A 19816-nucleotide genomic window follows, 5' to 3' on the forward strand; every position below is an offset into this window, starting at 1 on the left:
ATTCCTCTGATTGGATGGGCCACAGACTTTCCGAACTTGACCGATCACGCCGCGTGCACATGCGCAAGACGGAAATCGCTGACGGGCTCAGTTATACCAACGCTCTCATTGGCAATTGCTGTTCTATCTAAGATTCTGGTCCCCGGCGCTCAACCTTTATCATCTCTTCCCTCCCCAACGGTCAACTTACCTTTTGTCTTACTCTCCTCCTTCAACTCCTCTCGATACCCCTTGTCTTGCTGTTCGTGATTTGCGTTGTTTCATCTTCCAATTGTCATCCTTCCGACCTGTTCCGCCCATCACAAAAGACCCCAGTTGACCGTCCGTTGAATTTTTGGCCACCTTGCGCCCGAGGCCCGCCATCTGTTTCGCCCTGAAACTTTCGCTCTTCATCCTTTCAAGACCAACCATCGTCTCTCCAAATCACCATCAATCGTAATCGACATCATGTCTTTCTCCAGCCTTGTTCAGGACTTGAGCCTTCGCGACTCCAATGGCGCTCGCCGCCCTCAGATCCCCGGTCCCCGCTCATCCGTCTCGACTCTCGATGACCGAGCTTCACACGTCTCGCGTGCTATGTCCTACACCAGCACTGCTGCAACCAGCGTTAGCATTTCCGGCGACATTTCAAGCCAACTTCATGGTGGTTACTTCCACCCTCTGGCCCGTTCATGGCAGGCCGAGCGCCAACTCACAAAGGTATGTAGCGTAATTGAGACCTTAGTCACTTAGGCCGAGGTGTCTAACAGGATGTATACAGTCCATGCTCATCTACCCTCTGTTCGTCACCGATGGCGAAGGCGACATGATTCTCGTCCCTTCTCTACCCGGCCAGCACCAGCTCAGCTGTGACAAGCTGATTCCCTTCCTCGAGCCTCTCGTTCATAAGGGCCTCCGCTCTGTTATGCTCTTTGGTGTTCCCATGCAAACCGGCACAAAGGACGCTCTAGGTACCGCCGCCGACGACCCTGAGGGACCTGTCATCAAGGCCATTCAAATCATTCGCCGCCGTTTCCCACAGCTCTTCATCTGCTGTGATGTCTGTCTTTGCGAGTACACTTCTCATGGTCATTGCGGTATTCTCCGTGATGATGGCAGTCTGAACAACCAGTTGTCTGTCGACCGTATCTCTGATGTCGCCATCGCTTATGCCAAGGCTGGCGCTCACTGCGTAGCTCCTTCAGACATGAACGACGGCCGCATTCGCGCCATCAAGCTTAAACTGATTGAGGAGGGAATTGCCCACAAGACCGTTCTTATGTCGTACTCTGCCAAGTTCTCAGGCTGCTTGTATGGCCCATTCCGAGATGCCGCCGGCTCAGCACCTTCATTTGGTGACCGCAAGTGCTACCAGCTTCCTCCCGGTGGTCGTGGCCTCGCACGACGTGCCATCGTGCGAGATATCAATGAGGGAGCCGATATTATTATGGTGAAGCCTGCTAGTCAGTATCTGGACATTATCAGTGATGCCAAGGACCTGGGTAAAGATCTTCCCGTGGCTGCATACCAGGTTAGTGGCGAGTATGCTATGATACATGCCGGGGCCAAGGCTGGAGTCTTCGATCTCAAGGCAATGGCTTTCGAGTCAACAGAAGGCATTCTTCGAGCTGGCGCTACTATTGTGGTCAGCTACTTCACTCCTGACTTCCTCGACTGGCTCGAAAACTAAGGATTACAAATTACACGTGATACAACGAGATTTATTTCAAGGCGTTGGCGGGTGTTTGGGACGAAAAATATGGGCGTTTTGTGAATGGAGAAAGGGAACAAGGGATTTGATTATATTATATCAAAAAGAACTATACGAACGGAATCAAGAACCACTCGCTAATGAAAGACATATACATACGAACCCGAATTGATTTGCTGTCACTGGTGCTTGTTATACATGACACCGATAATCCCAGTAACTTGAACAGATATAGCTACTAAGGTAATGGGTTGACAGGACTGCAGACTGAGTTGAAGATGAGATACAGATTGTATAGCGCGGTGGGCCATGACAAGGAAACGAAGCGTATCTGTCAGGCTCGACCAATGCTGCTGAGGTGTGGTTTTGTGCGAATGATAAGCACAGATGACGTGTCGTTCGTTCTACTCATCTTGAAAGATGAGGTCGACGAGAAACTAGATGGCTGGCAGTGAAGCGGGATAGTGATAGCCGTGTCGATCACAGCACACTTTGGAGCCACGGGGCATGGGCACAAGCAGGTCCACAGGGCGATGTTTACAAGATTATGGAGTAGTAGACGCGAGATAGGACCTGGCAAGCTTATATGTTTTATGGTACGAAGTAGCGAGGGTTGGTACTTTGTGACTACTTCTTTACTAACGGTATTTGGCAGACTGAAGTACATCAAAAATCACCAATGCCGAGGTATACAGTGCATAGCACCTCATGCGTAAATTCAAAAATACGGTATCAAGACGCAACAGGAGCGCTGTCTATTCGCCAGCCCCTATCGTCTACGTTGGAAATCTGGGTCTTCTTGTTTTTGTCGTCGTCAGCTGTGAGCTCATGATGCGCCGTGTTGACGCGCTGGGAGCTCTCCCTTCCCCTGAAGCACAGCCCAGTTTTTCTCCACATGAGAGTTCAGTTGCCGTGTCAGAGAGTGCGAAGAGGGAAACAAGCTTTATTGGTAGTTTCATGTTGACAACTGAGATCGGTCCCAGAGAAGAGGATGTGAGATCGAAGTCTGGACGAACCAACAAACGAACCAACAAACGAACCAACAATTTTGCCAAGTATTGATCGACTATGTACCAAGTTAGTATCCTCAATGATCTCTCGATTCACATAGAGCTCGACTCAGCTCGCCGCGTGAGCTATGCTAGAGGTTATACAGAATTGGCTCTTTTACGGTTTAGGATGGTGTTGTGTTTGAGTTACGCTTCACCGGGAATGTAGTCGAGCTGTAACGCCGGGAATACTACCTTGTGTGCTGCCGACCAGTCGTCTGAGATGGCAGCTTGAAGTGGTGCAGACGATAGATGATGATGATGGGTCGGGTGATCATCAGGGCGGATTTCCCATCTTGCACAACTGAGGATGTGCTGTTTCTCAATGGCTTTGTCGTAAAGTCGAAGCCGCTTAACCGTGCCAAACATTTGTATGTAACCCGTGAAGCTGTGTACTCTACAGGTGAGACAATATCTGGTGCACTGTTGGGATGCCTGCATCACAGTCTAGGTATCCATAGCAGTTGAAAGGATATGGGAGGCTACATAGTATAGGAACCTCACGTACGCGCGTTTCTGAGGGAGCATCCCAGTATCTGGAACCCTACATGTTGTAAATAATTGGGCCTGGAGGGACGTTATCATAATTTGTGTGGTGGGTCCATGTTGATGCTGGTTTAACGTCAAATGCAAATGCAAATGAAGAAGAAGAAGATAGAACGATTGGATTGATTGGAAAATATCTCAGGGCCTATAATTACTATATCATGCAATAACGATAAAAACATTAAGAAGTTAAGGATAATCCTGTGGAAAAATGTACATACGTAGCCAAAGCTATCCAATAGACGGAAATAAAGAAACAGACAGATTTACAGGGGTAAGAAACCTTGGCTTTTTCTTAGCCAATGCTTAATTACTTCCCTGAACCGACACCCCCAGTTTTAAAATAGATGTCTCACCATGGCGTGGAAAATCAAGGTATCATGGCATTGTCTTTGTCAGCGGACGCCTTCGGAAACCTCTCTGGTCTTTTGATACACATATGATGTTTTAGGTGCGTTTCTTTAAGCCGCATTATCCATCTGCCTACCTTTTACAACGATAAAAACCATTTCTATTTCATGCTTAAACTGATATCTGAGAAAACTCGGTTATCGGCATCATATCAAGCACTTGTCATGCAATCATCCACCATCTTGTGCTATACAAACTCCACAAAGATGCTGCAGATCTCCATTCTTCGCCCCTGGTCCTGACTGGTATGCGGCTTGAACTGTCGAAGATCGGTAGATGGGTGGGCAACAATGTGGATATGCATTCATGACATTTATAACCTGCGTTATACTATTATGTATGCATAGGAGGAAGCGAACCAGGGCGTTTCAAGCCAAATCAAGACGTTGAAACACAGCGTGTCTCCAGTGATAGACGTTTGGCTCACGGGACGGTGCAAGTTGATAGGCTACCTCTGTCCGTTCGTGTGAACAAATGGAGCTGAAGCTGGAACGGGAACTGCGAGTGTCTGTCACTTGTATAGTATAGTAGTGATACTGTGAGATACTGTATAACCCTGACTCCCAACCCCAACACTATGTATACCGTAGTCTGCCTTTTCCCTGTTTCCTTCTCTTCTGCGTCGTCGTCGTCGTCGCCCTTTGTTCTCTACGTCAACGGCCGTGTTTCTTCAGTACCTACCTACAGAGACTACAAGAGATCCCCTGGTGGTCATTTCTTGGCATCTCTAGCCCTCACTCTCATCCTCGTTTCCTCCTCCACAGCTGATCTCTCGGCAAACACTCGTCCACTTCCTCCAGTTTTTGTTTTACTTTGGTCAAAACTGTTCCATTTGTTTCCTACACCAGGAATTAGAAGATTATCACGCTCCTTCCATTTCTGTCGTTTTCTCTTCCACGCTTTCCACTTGGTAACCCACGCCCTCTTTCCCTATTTCCCTCCTGGGCCACTTCCTTCCTCGTTTTCCCATCTCTGCCAGACCAGGACCGCCCAAAAGGTCTCCCTGGACTTTCAACTATGAGTCGTCATTCTCATTCGATACACTCACTCTCTGACGAGGAGAAGATGGCATTGCTCGACAACAGGTCTGTCTCCGACGTTGACAGTGACAGCGGTCGAGATGATCAAGACCACCATCGGCTTCACTTTGAGAAATGGGCCGGCCCCATTCTCGCTCCTGTAGACTACGTTCGTTCAACCCCTTGGAGAGTTTACCTAGTTCGCTTCGCCTGGTTCTTCGTTCCCAGTTATCTTCAGGGACGACATGCTCGGGAACAGATTCGACCGGCCAAGCTCGCTCCTACAGCCTACCTCGACGGCATGCGAGGTGTTGCCGCCCTCGTCGTCTTGTTTTGTCATTTCTTCTACCAGGCATTCGTCATCGCCAAAGGCTGGGGCTGTGACGATGCCCACTACAACATCTTGAAGCTACCAATTATCCGATTGTGGTATCAGGGACCTCCAGCTGTCTGTCTTTTCTTTGTCATCTCGGGATACGCCCTCTCCTATCGGCCTCTGAAGCTCATCCGGAGCAGGACCACTCAGGACTTCTCCACGACCATGAGTTCTCTGGTGTTCCGACGGGGCATACGCCTATACCTTCCAACCGCTATCTCTACCCTAATGATCGTTTCCTTCATCCGCTTGGGTGTTTACGAATGGACGAGAGAGTTTGCCATGGACCGTACCTTCATGAGGAACGTCAGAGAACCTCACCCCCAACGTCTCTCCACAAACTATGCCCAGTTCGCAGAATGGGCAAAGGATATGTTCGATTTTGTCCATGTCTTCGGCTGGAAGACCCACGGTGGAAGCACCAGTAGGTCAAACCACCCACTCAAATAAATCCTACTAACCATTCATCTAGACTATGACCAGCATCTGTGGACCATCCCTGTTGAGTTTCGTTGCTCGCTGTATCTCTTCCTCACCCTAATAGCCACTGCTCGACTTCGAAGTCAGTACCGATTTATCACAGTTGCCGGTATAATGCTCTTTACCTACCGAAATTCACGTTGGGAATTTCTCATGTTCCTCTGCGGCATGGTCCTGGCTGAAATTGATCTTATCCGCGGCGCCCACGTCTCACCTCCTGCTCTCCCCATCGAGGAGAAGACCCAGCCTAGTCAACGCCGTTGGTACCAGAGCGCTTTCTGGGCAATTTTCAGTGTCGCTAGCTTATATCTTATGAGCCAACCCGATGAGGGCGGTGATCGAACACCGGGCTGGATCTACCTTACGTCGCTGATTCCTAAGTGGTGGGCGGCCGAAAAGTACAGATACTGGCAATGTACGGGCGCTGTTATGTTTGTTCTCGCAGTGAGCCGCTCGTCTAACTGGCAGCGCGTATTCAACTCGGCGTTCGTGCAGTACTTGGGCAAGATCTCCTATGCCCTTTATCTTATGCATGGACCCGCCATCCATGCTGTTGGATATCATTTCGAAAAATGGTCCTATAGCGTGACGGGTACCGAGGGGCACCGCTTCACTGCTGGTTTCGTCCTGAGCTCGTTCTTTGTGATTCCAACTATCTTTTGGTGGGCTGATATATTTTGGCGGGCGGTCGATATCCCAACAGTCAAATTCGCAAAATGGTGGGAAAACAAGCTTATTGTTAAGTCGGACTAGAGTTCATGGCACCAGAAGAAAACTGATTCGTGATATTCGGCGTTTGAGGTTAGCGTTTTGCAAGCTTTGGTTCTACAGAGGTTGGTCTTCGGAACGAAGACCTATTCGACGGCGTTTGGGTGGTTGATTTCTATCGCACAAGGGACAGAGGGAGGGGTCTATTTCTTTCATCCCGGGAGAGGTTTATGAGATGTCGTGACTTGGTGGCATCCAGACGTTCCGTTCAGTTGCTAAAACAGTACCATATTAAAAGAACTTTTAGATCATTTCGTGTGCGAATATAGGTGCAGGGAGATCAATAAAATACACTTCTATTTCTAGCTGTATCATGTGCACGTCAGCTATATCTACCTAAACGATCACCCAAACTCTTGGGTCCTCTTCTAGATGATTTTTTCATATGGGAAATAGGATCGGGCAATCTAGTCATGGTTAGGTCGTGCATACACCTGTTTGCCTGCCACCCATGTCTCCTTAACTTTTAGGGTGCGTAAATCATCTATATCGTAAGACTCAATAGGTTTATCAAGGACAACCCAATCAGCCAAAGCGCCGTCGCGGATGACACCAGCGCGAGTATCAAGAAAGGCCCCATAAGCAGCAGCTCCCGTGAATCCCCACATCGCTTCATCTAAGCTCAATGCCTCTTCTGTGTGCCAGCCATCGGGGCTATCGTCTGTTCCACGACCCGTATGCGGGCTTCGACGGGTTACGGCGGCGTAGATGCCCTGGAATGGGTTGGGGGGCTCGACAGGAAAATCGCTACCCAGAATCGGATGGGCAGAAAGAACAGAACGCATCCGGTAGGCGGAGGACGATAGACGGTCTTTACCAAGCCGAGCAAGAGCATACTTCATGTCTGATGTTGCATGTGTGGGTTGAATAGAGGGAATGATGCCGACTTCTCGAATCCGTCGCTGATCATCTGGATGGATTATTTGGGCGTGCTCAATGCGAAAGCGATGGCGAGCTTGACAAGCAGCACGCGCTTCAATCTGATTGTGGGCGGACTGGTCCGGAGTCGAAGGGTGTGCACCCTGAGCAGTAGCCTCATGAAGGCACTGCTGGACAAGAGCCGCCTCAAGAGCGTCAACAGCGTTACGGTTGGCAAGATCGCCGATAGCATGGATATTGACCTGGTATCCGTCGGCAGCCCAGCGCTTGGTCACATCAGTAAGAGCAGAGGCGTTAATAAGAAGCGAGCCTGATGTCCACGGGTGATCGGAGTATGGCTCGAGCATGGCGCTGCCCCAACTTCCGAGAGCGCCGTCTGGCTGAGGTTAATCACTACCTTGGATGGTTTTGATGGAGACACGTACCCGCAAATAGCTTGACACTCTGAACTGCAAAGCGATCATCGTCTCGGGCGAACTTGACAGCTTCCTCTGGGCAGTACGAGTTACGCTGAGGACATTCCAACATTGCATAGACACGAAGGGTCCAGTCGTCTCCTGAAGAGAGCTCGTTGTAGAGATTCAAAGTATCTGGAGTTGCTCCAGCATCGTGCATGCCAACAAGACCAACCTCGTTAAGGCGCTTCATGGCGGTCTTGACTGTACGGGCCTTAAAGTCCCGGCCAGGCTGAGGCCAAATTGAGATGACCAGGTCCATAGCGTTATCGCAGAAGACACCGAGGCCAGGGTCGCGAATGATCTCACCGCCCGGAACAGCTTCAGGGAGGTCTGATGGGAGGAGATCGAGCACAGGCTGGGAAACCCAAGTGCAGTGAACATCAATGCGATCAAGCATAAGATAGATGCCGCTGAGCTCTGTATCCTGCGTTATATCTGCCTATGAAACTTGTTAGTGTATGGCGGGAAGCTAATAGATATGAGTGTCTTACAGCTGTGGGCATACGTCCAAAAAAGGTCTGATCCCATCCAACTCCGCGAACCCAATTGCCTTTCGATCCGGCCCCAGGGTTAGCAGAGATGTAGTCTTTGATCCTCGTACGAACCTCTGCGAGAGATTGGGCACCGAACAGATCAACAGAGTGGAGGAACTCCCCGTACTGGAGCAAGTGACCATGTCCATCCCAGAGTCCTGGAATCACATAACCATCTATCACGGGCTGATCAGCGTCTCGTGGACCAACAGAAGTAAAGACGCCATCCGCAACAGTGAAACATTGGGCTTCAGCCTGCTCAGGTTCATGTGTTCGGATGGAATTGTAACAATACGTTGCGGATTCTCCCTCGCCTGAAACTGTGAGTGGCTGTTGAAGACGGTACGCAACTGCAAAAGCGACAACTATGAGGGGCAGGACGAGTCCCCATCTGATCAAAGAGGCTGTGAAAGCCATCGTCGAACACTTGGCTTATAACTGAACTGCTACTCCTGATGTAAGTAGCAGAGCCTAGTTGTGTAAAGGCATTGGATCTGTTAAAGATGGCGGAGCCATGGTTTGATAGCTGCGTGTTATCGATAAGAATTTCGGTGATCTTTGTGGGGGAAGCTGCATGCTACGCGGGAGGAGGTTTTCGTCTCAAGGTTTGATTTAGAAAGTGCGCATCATAGAAAAGAAAACATTATTTCTCTTCAAGATATATTCGCCTAGAATTATAGGACATAAGGTGTCTTGCTACGGTTAACTTTATGATGAGATTTGTGTCAGCCAGGGATCCTTACCCAATTGCATCTTGATCGCGAGCTTACCCCAGAGTCATAGCTCTCCACATTAGACTAATTCGTACCTTAATTGAATCACCAACCAGATTCCCTTGAGCTCTGATTGATTTCACAACTGTTGACCCATGTAATATACTTTTAAGGTTACACAAGTCCTGCGAAGAGCAGTTCTATGGCTCGCTCTCAAACATCAAGCTCCACTGGTCTTCAAACAATAGGAGATAGAGCCTTGGTGTCACTGTTTGTGATGACTTGCAATAACTACTGGCTGAATACGGCAAAAAGGATGCTGCCGTGGCTGGTACATTCAATAAGTAGCCTATCTGCATATCTATATCTTTGGATGCCTATCTAGAACTGCCTATATAATCGCATGGCACTGTCAGACTTGATCCGACACTGTCAGCTTGACTTTTCGGAAGCTTCCTATCCATCCACCTCTATCACATCAGCAACAACATTAACGATAACTGTCATCCTAACAATCTGGCCATCTATTAACAATAGAATAATAAGCCCAGCCATGGCTCTCTCGCGAGCTGAAATCGAGTCCATCACGGCTGTTCACGTTCGAGAGCCCCTTCCGGCCGACACCCTCACGGCCACTTTCAACTCCAAACCTTTCATCCCTATTGAATCAATCATCAACCTCCGCGATCTAGGTGCTGTTCCTGGCAGTGCCATACGCCCTGGCCATATCTTTCGTTCCGGTATGCTTGACACCGCCGCTGACGTCCCAGAAGCCATGGCCTGGCTGACTGCCAACGTCAAGACTGTTTTTGATCTTCGTAGCAAGGAAGAGCGAGCTACGTATCCCAGTCCAAAAATAACCGGTGTCAATTTTGTCTTCTGCGAGCGCGTTTCTGAATACCCCCAGCCTAGTCCCGCTGACTTTGCTCTTGATGACGGCAGAACGGCTTGGAGGGAGCAGCTGATGGCTGTCATAGCGGCGTACAAACCCTCTATCCGAGCAATCCTCGAACACGTGAGGGACAAACCGAACGAGCCCTTTCTCTTTCACTGCACTGGTAGGCAATCCAAGTTTATGTTCAAAGGGCTGTGAAACTAAGCGTAAAACTGAGCTATAGCTGGCCGTGACCGCACGGGCGTCATGGCAGGGCTCCTGCAGACCCTTGCTGGCACAAGCCAACAAGACGTCATCTCCGATTACATGCTATCGCGGATTGGTATCGAGCCAGCCCGCGAGCGTCTACTCTTGTTCATATTGGCAAACATTGACGTGAAGAGCACTGAGGAGCCTGGCTTTTGGAACATGGTTGGCCTACGCCCGAGCTTTTGGGAGGCTTTTGGTCAAGGTGTCGAAGCCGAGTACGGGGGATGGGATGGCTACGTGAAGGGCCTTGGGTTCTCAGCCAAGGATCTGGAGACCATCAAGCATAACTTGCGGGCTTAACGATGTTATGGCCGATGCTGCCCCCTGAAGGCAGGGCAGAATCGTATTGGAAATGGTTCAAGTTGGCTGAAATGAGGGTTTCCACTGTACAGTGAGTGTTACGATCTCCATTGCGTCTGGGTCGGATACGTCGAGTTGACCACATGTATGGCTCGATATCGCGACCTGAGGGACCTGGAGAGACAACAGAAGATGAGGATATTGGACATTCCCTTGTATGTAGGTCGTCCTGTCATGGTTGATCCTGCTGCCCATCTCGATCTTGCTCATCATCATCATCTTCGTCATCATTTCATCTCAATATCTCACTTGCGTGGATATAGAGGCAATCATAACCAACTTTAACATACTCATCGTCTCTCAGCTTTGTAAAACCAAGACTGAGTACCTTATCCACAAAAACTCCCTAATTCATCTGCAGCCCTATGACATCACATCCACTGCTAAGGGCCCTGTCTGGGAACCCGTTGGACCCTGCATCTTGAGCAAGGGTCTACTACTCCGTACCCGCCTACCAATCAAACTCCATTGCATCCCATCTAGTGACGTTTCAGTACATCTTCAAAACGTCAATTCCGCCACTGTCCTGTAGACCAAGAGCCGATTCGTTCCCAACGTGTTCTGTATTTCCAAGTTTTGCTCCTCATCAAGGGTCTGTCTTTTGGCCAATCCCTCTTTCAGGGATCAAGTTAAGTTAGAGGTAGTTAATAGTGGTATCAACTCTTTTGGATTTGCAGACAACGAAATCCGCTGACCAGGTTTCCCTGTCTATTTCATCAATGGTCGTAATAGGTGATGCAATAATTCTTGGCCAAGCATGGTTCCATGCTCAAGCACGCTATGTTGCGCAACCATCCAAATGTGTATATAATATCTCGTTGCAGCCATTTCTCAGTATCGATGTTAGAATCATCAATACAACAAGCCACAAAATCACAAACATTAGCACGTACAAACATTAACTCCCACATTCAATCTACCATTCAATATGCCTCTCACACGAACTCACCGTCACACCGCTCCCCGTCGCTCCATCTTCAGCACCCGTCGCCGTGCTCCGGTCCATTCTCATCGCCATACAACAACCACCACAACCACAACCACAAAGCCCCGCCGCCGCGGCATGTTTGGCGGCGGTGCTAGTCGACGAACTCATGCTACGGCCACTGCACCTGTTCATCACCACCAGCGCCGACCTTCCATGAAGGACAAGGTCAGCGGTGCCCTCCTCAAGCTCAAGGGTAGTTTGACTCGCCGACCTGGCGTCAAGGTATGTTCATTCTAACTGCTCTCGGATCGACGCTATGCTAACGTCATTGAAGGCTGCTGGCACTCGACGCATGCGCGGTACCGATGGTCGTGGTGCGCGCCACCACCGCTATTAAACGTCTCAAGTAACTTCAATTGTTATGTCATCAAATAGACTGAGGATAAGGGGAACCCCGGAAGTTGAAAGGAGTATGGAATTACGGACTTTGCACTTATACACAAACATGTACGATTGTTAGCATTGATACCCTCGATGGGAGTTGAGGATAATAGTATGATTTGTTATGCGGCTATAGACAAGCATAAATTTGTACTGCTACTGCCTGTGACTTTATCTATCACAATCTCGCAGCTCGTCATAACCACATAGCCTGCCGGCTTTCTCCTAATTAATATAAGAATGGTTGCTGTCGATTTTGCCTCTTCGTTGACTACAAATTGTGCCCGTATTCCCATGGGCTTCCATCACCTGCGGCATCAAATCAATGCAAAGGTTCACTGGCTATCGCCGGGTTCCCCAAACGTGCTAATGTAACTCGTCCACCTCAGAAAGGGAAACACCAGCTGGACGATAAGGGGGCGCCAACCGGATATCCTTGTGCAACTTGTCCGAATTTTGTGGCATGTGAGGGCTTCGTACCAATTGGAGCATAGATGTTGAGGAGCCTCGGCGGTGGTGAACTTTTCCGCACAATGGGTCAACCAGCTCGTCAATAGTGGTGACCGACAGACGAGCTAAGCTCAACCTTCTCCTTTCACATGCCCTTAGGGATGGGCTTGCGTCCATAGATTCCATTATGTGCTCATCCATCTTGTGCTTGACAGGCTCCGAGACACGAACATGAGTGTACTGCTGAAATTGGAGCTCCAACTTTTCTAGAGCTTCTTTGCTGGGTGACGGGTGTTTTTTCATCCTGTTAGAGGTATGCAAGTCTCTCTTCGCTTTCTCCGAGACTTGTCGAGCTTGACTGGCCGAATTAGTCAACGTATCGTCATTAGGGTCTAAAAGCTTATGTCTTGAAAAGTGGTGTTCTCTGATTTCTTTTTGGTCAGTAGTCGATAAAGATCCCGATTTCTTATTACAATGCTTTACTGGCATGTGCATATCGCCGTCCGCAGAGCAGCAACCACTGCTCGACGTTGATGGCCGCTCGACTAGAATCCGAGGGGTTGAAGATCCGACTGGTGTACTGTTCAAGAACCTATCTTCAATGTTGTCGTCGAATCCCTTCTCGGATTCGAATGGATTGCAAAGCGAAGAGGGGGGCGTCTTTGGACCATTGTTTGAACCTTGATTCAGCCGGTTTTCGAAATATGTTAGAGCTCGCTTGTCAGCTCGTTCAGAGAATGGATCCTCCACAAGATTTCCATTTCTGAGGGACTTTCCATCGTCTGCTAACGGTTTTCTGTTAACCCGACCTCCAACGATTTGCTGGACTTTACTTTTATTGAGGTTATCCCCTTCATTCAATCGGAGCTCAATGTTACTGATCGAAGAAGCGTTCTCAATTGATGCATGTGAGCGAGGAGCAGGAACAACGCTCTCTCGAATCCACCTATCACCTTGTTCATGGCCTGAGTGGGAAAAGGCCGGAGCCTGTTTTTCCTCGCGATTCGCCGCTTTTGGATGGAAGCGATCCCAAGCATTTGAGACCTTTTCGCGTACTTTCGACGGTACCATACGCGTGAATCTTGAGGTCGAACAGTTGGCCTGCTGTGGCGAAGGCTTGAGTGCATTGGTAGCGGCCAGCATAGCGGCCAGTTTTCCAGTAATTTCTTCACCAGCACACCGGCCTTGGATGCGAGGAATCTGACATCCTTCTACAATGCGATTTCTCGCATTGTTTTCACAGGTATCGAGCGCCACAGGTGTCGCCGCTGCGATGTCTTTCGTAGGGTGAAACTTGAGGGGGTCATAAGACAGCGATCTCGTAGGCACATGGCGGCGTTGTAAGCTTGAACTTAGTCGCTTTTGTGGTGTATCCCTCTGTCTACCAGTCGTGGCAGCTCGTCTAGGAACCCTTCCCATGGCTTTCGATGGCGAGTGCTTACCCATGCGGGAGGCCCGAGGGCGAGTATCTAAAGATCTGAGTGGTGTTTTGATAGGGGAAGGGAAATCCAGTGGCGAGATAGCTTGCTTACTATCAATCGAAACCGAGTTCCTCGGTGTGGTGGTCCGCCGCTTTTTTGGAGACAAGTCATATTCTTCACTGGAGAAGCGCTCGGGTGTGGAATCGTCTAGTAACCAGCTTGCCATTTCATCCGCAGTTTGCGGATCAACCATTGCTCTCTTCCGGGATGCTTGCTTGGGGGAATTGTTTGTATGGAACTCTGCTTCCGAAACAGTTAGAGGTTTATCAGGGAAGACATGTGGGATAACATACGCAGCCGATCAGGCAGTAAAGGTTTTGGTATGGCTCTTTGGCGACGTGTTCCCAGCGTCCTCAGGATATTTCTATTTCTCTTCTTGCCGTATGTGGTGGCAGCTGGCATCGTTGGCATTTGATGTGATTAGAGTGTAACGAGTGAGAAGAAGCGAATCAATGGCTCTATCCAGTGGTGATGAGTTGGAAAATTGGCTGTTATCAACTCAGTCCATCCGTTGAGTGTGAGGAGAAACCGGAGGATTCGCAAGAGGACAGTGATGGGCGAATGCGGCTGACAGTTTGTCGAAATAGGGTTGGAATCCTTTAGCTGCAATATGTCACTCGAACACCTTCATTTTTATGCCAAAATGGACTCGTCAGGTCCAAGTACAGGAACTTGGTCGAGAAATGAGGTTGCAAGAGTTTGATTGTGAGAGCTGAAAGATGAGTGAGTGGACGAGCCGGCAAAGAATGAGAGAGGAAGGTTCACTTCATATATACCATGCCTAGGAGGAAGGTCCCTAAGTTGGTACCTTACTTCACGTACATACCTAAGTACCTAGGTAGGTAGGTATGCCAGCGAATGAAGTTAGAATTACAAGAAGGCACCTTTAGTTTGACCTAGGAGCTGCTTGGAAAAGAGCCGGGTAATTAGGTCAAGTAAAATAATATAGTAGGTACCGAACGAGAGTCGATATCACTGCCAAGCAGTGCTCGCAACAGTTGCCCGTGGCTTCTGCAGGCAACTTCCTTGTATTGGACACGGAGTTGACCTGTGCCCAAGGTAGGCAGGCAGGTATGCAGATGTCTTTGTATACCTATCTTAACGTGGAGATGGCGATCCAAATAGGAATTCCCGTGATACCTCTATGTGTAGTCGACGAGAGTAAAACCACGCTCCCTCCATATTTGTGAGCAGCCACTTGCAGAACCATCACACAACAGCCGTCATACGCCAAGATGCAAAGTACTATGACGCCTCTTCGCTCTTTCTCGGACAGAGTTCAATATGGAGGCCACCGTGCAATGTTGCACTGCAGATTATGTTCTAGATGCGATTTGACGATTAGTACTAACTCAGAGCCATGCTACCCCTGACTTACATCAAGCGACTCGGAAGGCGAGAAATGTTTAATGACAACAAGAGATTCCTATCATGGAACCGAGAAAACGAGGCCTCCAAAACACAAAGGGTTTACGGACTCAATTTCAGCTTGTGTTCATAATTGTCCTAGGAAGCCAAATGCTGGATTATTCCCAGTTGTATGTTATATTCACCAATCACTTTGGTATATTTTCGGTGATACCGCAGTATAGCTGCATAATCAAAAACGGCAAAGGTAAAAAGGATCTTCTACACAACCGTCAGCTTCAGTATTAGGCAATCATAGCTTGACACAGGTCCCATTCTTCGGCTCGTACAACTGGGTAACCTCATACTAAAAACTGGCCCGAGACTTGGGAGCTCAGACAATGTAATGTACTCGAGTCCATGGAGCTTCGCAAAGTCCCTGAAGGCTTTATTCACCCGAAACACTGTTTCAAGATAAGTCACTTGCTTTACAGATTGAAGGATGGTTGTGGTGAGAAGATCTCAGTTGTCGTAGCTGCCTACCTAGGTAGCCTACATTAGCAAGAGGAAACACGTGATACCACAGCCACGAAAGCGACTTGTGGCTTAATCTGGACATGATCGTGGCGCAATTTCGCATCATCGTCACCTCGCCAAACCTCCAGAAATTTCTCTCGAACGACGAGTCGCCGGCTACCAAACGAGTTCGGGAGAAAACGGCAAGATAACCTGATTACGGTTTGCAATTTCATTGTTAAGAGTCACGATGTTCTGATTATGAATCTGGCTGGTTTTACGCATCTTATAATTCCTTGAATCCAACACATTAAATCCGAAAGCTCCGACCACTTACGATTAATTATCGCCTCTCATCCGTTTCGACCGATCACGAAGTTTCTCAGCCACGTTCTCTTCGACTGTAAACCTACGACTCAGGAGGGCATTGGATTCTGTGACTCAAGCGACCTCATTCGATAATCATGTTAAGACAACCTGTTCGCGGCGTGCGTGCGCCTTTGCGGGCCTTCAGCCAGCCAGCTCAACAGGCAGCCTGGAATGGCGCATGGACGAGACTCTTTACATCACAGTCGCAAAACAAGACCGCGAGGCAGCTTTTGAGATGGAAGGCCATCCCTTGGGATAGCGTAATGGCCAGGCTGAGGAGCGCTCGCTTCGGGATCGGTTCTACAACAACACCAGGCATGCTCCAAGGCGTTTTAAGGCGTGGATTTCGATTTACCACAAAGCGAAAGACAAACAAGAAGCCGACCATTGGCGAGGCCGAGGAACCAAAAGGCCTCACCGCCAAACTCAAGAAGCTTACAAAGGAATACGGCTGGGTGACCGTTGGCGTTTACCTCGGGCTGACCGTTCTCGACTTCCCATTCTGCTTCCTGTTTGTTAGAATGGTCGGTGCTGATAAAATCGGTAAGATATTGCCGCGGCCTCACCTAGATCCGTCAACGAGGTCATGCGGACCTTTTTTCTCAGTGGGTTGCTAACTGATGCCGCCGGCGCAACTTAGGCGAGGTCGAACATCGTGTGATGTCGTCAATCAAGCAGATGATCCCCGATACTGTTCGGGAGGCCTGGCACACCTACTGGCAGTCGTTCAAGAAGGCTGAGGCGAGAGCACTTGGCGATGACGATATCAGTGACAAGATGGAGATGGCCACATGGGGTGTCGAGAAGGCCGAGGAACGCAATCGTACCGATGCTAGTGAGTACTATCGTTAGATTTTGCCCCTGCGCGCACGCATTAGATGCTTCCCATTGCCCCTAGCAGCTCGTGATGTGGGCAGTAGATAACGCTTGCTGGGTTGGTGAGAAAGGCTAACGACTCAATCTGCGACAGGTTTAGCAACTCAGCTGGCGCTGGCGTACGCCATTCACAAGAGCTTTATCTTCATTCGAGTGCCATTAACGGCCGCCCTAACACCCAAGGTTGTTAAGATCCTTCGATCATGGGGCTATAAGATCGGAAAGAAGAAGGCTTAGCTGGTCAAAGATGGCATCATAACGGTTCGAGACTGGAAACTCACAAGCTTCCAAACACAGAGACGTTCCATTTCTGAAACGCTTGGCTTGGAGTGTAAGCCACTTACACGGTATTTGTAAAATTAGTGCAGTCAGTCCTCGGTGTTGGCTGGAATTATTGATAGATAGACTTGATTGTATAGTACAACTTCTTACCTCTGAAGCACACATCGGGGCATCTGTTTCCTGTGGCTGAATCACACGGGATGAAACATCCGGGCCGCAGACAGATCCAGCAAAATCGGCTGCACCGAGCCAGTGATCAGCCAACAGGATTACCGTAGTCGGAAGCGAATTCAGGAACCGGCTCCGGATGGCCTAAGCCATTGAACTCTAACATGGAGGCGTCGAATAGGAATGACCTGAATGGCACAATAGGAAACAGCTGTGAAGAAGCCCAGGCTTTCAATAATGGTCGTAAGAAACTTGGCGTGCCTCTCGTCCAGAGGAGGATAGTGCGCCGATGGATCTGCAACCGCAACGTTTTGAACAACGCCATGTGCTCCCACGGGGCTTTGTTTGAGATTCTCTCGAGATGGCGGCTAGAACTCCAAAATGGGCCTCGAAACGCCAAGAAGGTCACCAAGCAGCGGGCGGGGCGTCAATTGTGGACAAGAGGAAGAGAAGAAGGCGACTAGAAGTTCTGGAAGGGCCGTTGGTTGTGGATTTGGCAACCTGTCTCAACCACGTTTGACCCACGGCGTTACGATTCAGGCTCAAGGGTCAGTTTGCTGATTGACTTTGCCCTGGCCGATGTCATAGCAAAGACCGAGCGAGTTGCGAAAGGATCCTCATGATTTCGGGGATCTGTAAAAGACTGGAAAGAAACCCGTTCGGAGGAAGTGGAGATCATCGTTAGTGCGAAAGTAAAAAGATCCTACCTATAGAGGTCCCTGCTAAAAGTTTTATCTCAACCCCTAGCTTATATAACAAGAGACCCTAGTAAAGTTAGAAAAAGTAAAAATAGTAGTATAAGACTTTCTAACCTATAAACCTTCTATAACCCCTCTATAAGCTATTAACTAATTTTCTGAAGTTTCTAACAATCTAATAGGTCCTTAGATTATAGCCTTAAATATAGATATTATAATTTAAGCTTTTATTATTTCCCTTAAGGCACTTTATTATAATAAGATTTCTCCTAAAGTATTAAAAATTATAAGACTTTTAATTTATATAATTAACTAAATATATACTTATATAATTAACTTTAGGTTTAACCTTAATATTAGACTATTAATTTTAAAAGATAAATATCTTTAAGATAAACTATAATTAAAGCAGCTAATAAAGGTAATAAAAGAAAATAAAGAGCTTATTATTAATAAAGTATAATATAATTACTTTAAATAAAAAAAAACCTATATTAATATTATTAGTAAGTTTAATAAAGTAGAAATAATAATCTCTATATTAGCTATCTATTAGATATTAGTCTCTTTAGGATTTTAGAAAATAAAGCTAATAAGAAAGCTAGGCTTAATAAAATTAATAAAAGTTAAAAGACTTACTTAATATTTTACCTATTAAGATTAGACCCTAAAGGACTAAAAGTTAGTAATTTAATTAAATAAAACTGCTATAATTCTCTTATATTAATAAGGAGGTTATTATATATAGTAGAGATTAAATAAGTAGTTTTTATATAGCTATATTTATAAGCAGTAGAAAGGTATAATAGAGTTTATATTTTAGGAGTATTTTTTTTATAATAAAAAAAGACCTTATTACTACTAGGTTTTAAAGATTAAAAAGGAAAAGGCAGATTCTATATTTATCCTTAAGGAGCTTAACTATAAGCTTAAGCTAAAGAAGAAGGAAAAATAGGAGCTTTTAATAGCAATAAGAAAAGTAAGTTTAAGAAATCTATTAGGTAAAAAGCTAGCTTAAAAATAAAATAAAAAGACTAAGAAACTTATAAGGAAGAAAGGAAAGAGAGGTATTAACTAATAGTAATATTAATAGAAGATTTTAATTTTAAAATTACTTCCTTTTATATAGAAATATAAAGAAGAGAGACCTAATATAGTTATTTAAGAAAATAAGGTATTAATATATTTATATTATATATAGTAAAAGGTTTTTAACCTTACTGGCATATAGTGACTTCTTTAATATAAAAATAGCCTAGATTTAAATGCAATTAAAGCAGCCTAGCCTTATTTAAAGAGAGAAACTATAAAAAAAGGCATTCCTTAAAGTAAAAGTAAAGCTATTTATAGGTAAGAAATAGTATAATTAATAATACTATAAGAGTTAATTTAAGCTTAAATTAAATAGATACCTTATTATATAAAAAAAATCATTAAACTAAAGGGAGGAAATAAGTATAAGAAAGGTAGGGATTATTTAATATAAAATTAACCTTTTTAGAAGTACTACCCTACTTTTAATAGCACTAGCTGTTTTTAGCCCGGTTTAGCGTGGCTAGGGGTTAAGATAAAACTTTTGGCAGGGACCTCTGTATTGTCTCTGAATATCCAGAACTGGAGCTAGCCCCGGGCGCTTATGTTTCCGTTGAATCCATGCATGACAGGTCAAAGAAAGTCAGGGTTCGAAAATCAAGGTTCAGGTAACGTTGACCCCCCCTGCAGTAATCAAAGAATTGGGGCGGGCTTTAGTGAGCGGGAATAACGGCTAGTCAAGTTGGCGATTGTTTCGAGTGCCTGACTCTTAACGGTGGGAACTTACTAGGGTTGGCTCTAT

At 47.0% G+C, this 19816-nt stretch overlaps 8 protein-coding genes; 6 read left to right on the top strand and 2 right to left on the bottom strand.

Annotated features, from left to right (window-relative positions):
- Window positions 1–447: 447 nt before the first annotated feature.
- Window positions 448–1669, top strand: FFUJ_07483 (probable porphobilinogen synthase; the record flags this gene model as incomplete). XM_023577741.1 has 2 exons in its annotated part: window positions 448–699; window positions 761–1669. 2 exons carry the CDS (start codon window positions 448–450, stop codon window positions 1667–1669), a joined length of 1161 nt encoding a protein of 386 aa, XP_023430756.1.
- Window positions 1670–4713: 3044 nt separating this feature from the next.
- Window positions 4714–6324, top strand: FFUJ_07484 (related to hard surface induced protein 3 (chip3); the record flags this gene model as incomplete). XM_023577742.1 has 2 exons in its annotated part: window positions 4714–5515; window positions 5564–6324. The coding sequence occupies 2 exons, from the start codon at window positions 4714–4716 to the stop codon at window positions 6322–6324; spliced, it is 1563 nt and encodes a 520-aa protein (XP_023430757.1).
- Window positions 6325–6746: 422 nt separating this feature from the next.
- Window positions 6747–8626, bottom strand: FFUJ_07485 (related to amidohydrolase family protein; the record flags this gene model as incomplete). XM_023577743.1 has 3 exons in its annotated part: window positions 6747–7594; window positions 7644–8115; window positions 8168–8626. The coding sequence occupies 3 exons, from the start codon at window positions 8624–8626 to the stop codon at window positions 6747–6749; spliced, it is 1779 nt and encodes a 592-aa protein (XP_023430758.1).
- Window positions 8627–9475: 849 nt separating this feature from the next.
- Window positions 9476–10366, top strand: FFUJ_07486 (related to protein-tyrosine phosphatase; the record flags this gene model as incomplete). XM_023577744.1 has 2 exons in its annotated part: window positions 9476–9980; window positions 10041–10366. The coding sequence occupies 2 exons, from the start codon at window positions 9476–9478 to the stop codon at window positions 10364–10366; spliced, it is 831 nt and encodes a 276-aa protein (XP_023430759.1).
- A 988-nt stretch (window positions 10367–11354) lies between these two features.
- On the top strand, window positions 11355–11751 carry FFUJ_07487 (uncharacterized protein; the record flags this gene model as incomplete). XM_023577745.1 has 2 exons in its annotated part: window positions 11355–11636; window positions 11689–11751. 2 exons carry the CDS (start codon window positions 11355–11357, stop codon window positions 11749–11751), a joined length of 345 nt encoding a protein of 114 aa, XP_023430760.1.
- A 410-nt stretch (window positions 11752–12161) lies between these two features.
- FFUJ_07488 (uncharacterized protein) lies at window positions 12162–14128 on the bottom strand (the record flags this gene model as incomplete). XM_023577746.1 has 2 exons in its annotated part: window positions 12162–13969; window positions 14020–14128. The coding sequence occupies 2 exons, from the start codon at window positions 14126–14128 to the stop codon at window positions 12162–12164; spliced, it is 1917 nt and encodes a 638-aa protein (XP_023430761.1).
- Window positions 14129–16053: 1925 nt separating this feature from the next.
- FFUJ_07489 (related to protein N-acetyltransferase NAT2) lies at window positions 16054–17071 on the top strand (the record flags this gene model as incomplete). XM_023577747.1 has 3 exons in its annotated part: window positions 16054–16501; window positions 16599–16793; window positions 16929–17071. 3 exons carry the CDS (start codon window positions 16054–16056, stop codon window positions 17069–17071), a joined length of 786 nt encoding a protein of 261 aa, XP_023430762.1.
- Window positions 17072–17448: 377 nt separating this feature from the next.
- Window positions 17449–17748, top strand: FFUJ_07490 (uncharacterized protein; the record flags this gene model as incomplete). Its single annotated transcript, XM_023577748.1, has 1 exon — window positions 17449–17748. The coding sequence occupies one exon, from the start codon at window positions 17449–17451 to the stop codon at window positions 17746–17748; it is 300 nt and encodes a 99-aa protein (XP_023430763.1).
- Between the last annotated feature and the right edge of the window lie 2068 nt (window positions 17749–19816).

Source organism: Fusarium fujikuroi, chromosome FFUJ_chr05 (genome assembly GCF_900079805.1).
Source record: "Fusarium fujikuroi IMI 58289 draft genome, chromosome FFUJ_chr05".
NCBI classification, from domain to species: Eukaryota; Fungi; Ascomycota; class Sordariomycetes; order Hypocreales; family Nectriaceae; genus Fusarium; species Fusarium fujikuroi.